This window comes from Aplosporella prunicola (genome assembly GCF_010093885.1).
Source record: "Aplosporella prunicola CBS 121167 unplaced genomic scaffold K452scaffold_198, whole genome shotgun sequence".
Taxonomy (NCBI): domain Eukaryota; kingdom Fungi; phylum Ascomycota; class Dothideomycetes; order Botryosphaeriales; family Aplosporellaceae; genus Aplosporella; species Aplosporella prunicola.
This window is the reverse complement of record NW_022983726.1, coordinates 1-3,424: the sequence shown is the minus strand read 5'-3', so window position 1 is coordinate 3,424 and position 3,424 is coordinate 1. Positions and strand designations below refer to the sequence as shown.

Sequence of the window (3,424 nt, the reverse complement as noted above, 5' to 3'; positions counted from 1 at the left end):
CAACTCCCAACACCTTGTGGGTAGTTGTTTTGTAAATAGCTGACGTCGCATTGTAACGAAATGACGCCCAATTGGGGGGGTGTAGCGAGTGGGGGACAGCATTAGCAATATTGCCGCTCTACTAGCAATATTGCCCCCCCACTAGCAACATTGCCTCCCCACTGGCAACATTGCCTCCCTATGGAATAAACTACATATCGTCTACAAATACCTTTTATACGCACGGCCTCACTAGCTCTTTTATAAAATTAACGTCGCATTCTAGTCGCTCCACCACGTAAATTTTGCAACTTCTCGCAGTTATTCCACCGACGACCAATCCGCGCACATTATCACCTGCTTCCTACCCACGATTATTCATTCAGCTCGGCACCATCAGCTGCTTGCTCCACCGTCGACCAAACTACGTATATTGTTACCTGTTCCCTACGCATAATACTCGACCGATTCTATCACGCCATTTTACCTTACCTCGCTACCTTCCTCCTCTCGTACTCAGAGTTACCTTCCATTACCAGGAACCAGATAACATGGCATCTCCATTTCGGAAACGCAGTCCAGTAATCCTTTAAAAAGAGTACAAAATGAAGTCGAGAAGAGTGAAGCGCCCTGAGGAAGAAATGAAATAGGGAGAATATATATAAACGGAATAGTATGTTTTTAGGGAACGGTAGAAGGTAAAGTATATACGCTATTTCCGATAGAGTTTATATTCTGAACAAGGCTTTAAGTATTTAGATGCAACTATAAGTAGGAACAAGTATACGTGATATTTTAGTAATAAAACTTCTGTCTGCCTGTTCGAATTGTTATAAGAGACTTAACGTATTATACTACTGTTCAAATTAAGAATAGGGATATAAATAGCCAGGTTATATCTACTAATGTGTGTTTTTTTATAATTATTAAATTGAAAAAGTAAGCTAAATATCCATTTCGCTCTCGACAGTAAAATGTGTAATAATCTGGAGTAGTGAAAGAATACTTTGGTGGGACTCTCTAGGTTCAGCGCTGATGTTGTATATATACTTTACCAGCCCCACTATATCCTGAATCCGCTTCGTATAGAGGGTGAAGGTACTAAGAGCCATGTAAAGGTTTTTAGCCGCTAATTCCCTTAAGCCGTCGACGAGATATACAAAATCTCTTAGTCCGATAGGATATTAGATATTAATGAACTTCTCGATATTATCACAACGCTTTCTACGTAACGATTGTGTTCATCTTGACAAATCTGCACCCTCGTAGGTGCTAGGTAAGTCTCGTAAAAACTAAGAAAACATTATTAAGCTCGGGGCTAATATATCAATAGTATATAAATGGCACCGTTTAGGCGTATTATGTACATCGCCAAGCGTATTGTGAAGACTATCTTTTCCGACGTCTATAACATCAGGATCTCTCAGCAGCCACAAATAACTTCTTTACGACATTCATTGCCAAGCTCAAGAACCTACTCACGACGGTGGATTTGAAATTTTACTTCAGAAATTTGGTAGATCCATTAAAGATTTAGCCAAGGCCGTCTAGAACTGGATTCGGGCTCATCCATACCAAGCGGCGTTTATCCTCCTAAGCATACTTGCAATTTTCCTCGCCCCTATTATTACCCTTCACGTGCTGGCAGCTATGGGCTTCACTACTGTCGGTCCTGTTACTGGTGAGTTATATCGGCTGAGTTTTATGAAAAAGCAAATATACAACTATGTTAAAGGTCTTACAATTAACCAAGTAACACAGGCACTACCGCCGTAGTTATACAGTCAGTCATCTCACCCGTCGGCGCTGGCAGTGCCTTCGCCATTCTACAGAGCGCTTCAATAGGCGGTTACGGTCTCTCGATTATGGTTGGTTTCGCGCAGGCAATTGCTATTGCTACTACTGGACCAGTTATAGTAATTCTAAACTATTTCTTCGGTGGGAATAACGGCAGCTCGATAATAAGGATAAAGACGCTTAGGCGGAAGGAGAGTAAGGTTCTAAAGGATAAGGATAAGATCCTCTAACGAGGGATTCATGGTGGTAGGGTGGCAATCACTTGGCTTTCAGTATTTATAGTTGATGGCTAGTTAGTCCCGTTACTAGAAGTTGATTCTTTTTCAGGATAGCATACTACACATATCTAACTAGGAAAATCGCGTATTACTCAAGTTTACTCCAATAGAGGCAGAGTTGTATTACGCTATGACTACATCACCTAAGTAGCTCCATCTAACCCTACGGTATCTGTATTGCCATCTTCATTTTTTGGGGCCTGCGTTCGCGTTGCGGTCGCCGGCGCTTTGAGCACGAGACGCAAAGCCACTTGAGGACATGTCTCCCCCGCCTCTCGCCTGTATCATCATTAGGCCATATTAATACATATAAGAGAAAAAACAACTCGTGAAATTCCTTTCTCTAACTAGGTAAAAATATCTTATGCTTACTTGTGTAGATTGAATTCTGGATGCGTCAGATTGGGTCATAGGGGTCGATTTAGGAACAGTCCCCCCTTGGTTGGAGGTATTTATGTTGCTGGAAGAGTTGTTCTTTGAAGAAATCTTGCGCGGAAGCGTTAATTGTTACGTGCTGTTTCGATTTGAGGATGCTGCAAACCTAGAGTGTAGAGAGGAAGCGTTTAAATATACCACTCTTCCTTCTTCCGATTAGGAGAACAAATCCGAATATGAGGTTTTTCTTACTTAAAGTTCTATAAAAACCTTATGCAGTGTAGCGTAGCCAATCCGAAGCTAGGGTTTAGCTAATAGTTAATACTAACTACCCCGCACCTAGCCGTTCGTTTACTGCATGTCCGTCCGCATGTCCCTATTTAAGATCTTGAATTTCAATGTGCATATTTTTTTTTATCTCAGTTGAAAGTGGTGTGATTGTATTTCTCGTACTTTAAACTTCGACTACAAGGATCAGGTTTAGATGTCCGAGACAGGTATATTCAGTTTATTAGTAGATTATATGGATATTTTTTCATCTTATCCTATACTTTGGTAAGGCAGCATACAAACTAATAGGAGAGGAACTTTTGTTAGGAGCGATGACGTCTCTGCTGTCTAATTATAGTCTTAGTTGGCAATTGGGCAGCGTTGTGTACTATAGCGGGACAGTCCGAATTAGTCTATAAACGGCGAACAGGGATGTTCGATTCATTCCGTGAACCTAAACACTTAGTGTATATGCAGCCCAGCATTGTTCACATGCCGTCTTAGCATGATAGTACTGATGAAAAGATTGACTCTTATTTATCTCAGCGCTAATTAAAGTTGTTCTAATGTAATAATTATTTGATGGGAAGAAAATAAAGCACGTGATTAGGTGGTGGTAGTTGATAGTTTATGTGAAGCTGGGCGCGAGGAATTGGACGCCGCTTGTCCCCCTAAATTACTACTACCTATGGAGGTATATATGCTGCTATCTAAAAGAACACGTT

At 41.0% G+C, this 3,424-nt stretch overlaps 1 protein-coding gene across 1 annotated transcript; it reads left to right on the top strand.

Moving 5' to 3' along the window:
- Positions 1-1,530: 1,530 nt before the first annotated feature.
- On the top strand, positions 1,531-1,886 carry K452DRAFT_210133 (uncharacterized protein; the record flags this gene model as incomplete). Its single annotated transcript, XM_033536155.1, has 2 exons — positions 1,531-1,660; positions 1,741-1,886. Coding segments are annotated over 2 exons (276 nt in total), but the record flags the coding sequence as incomplete, so codon positions are not given.
- Positions 1,887-3,424: the final 1,538 nt, after the last annotated feature.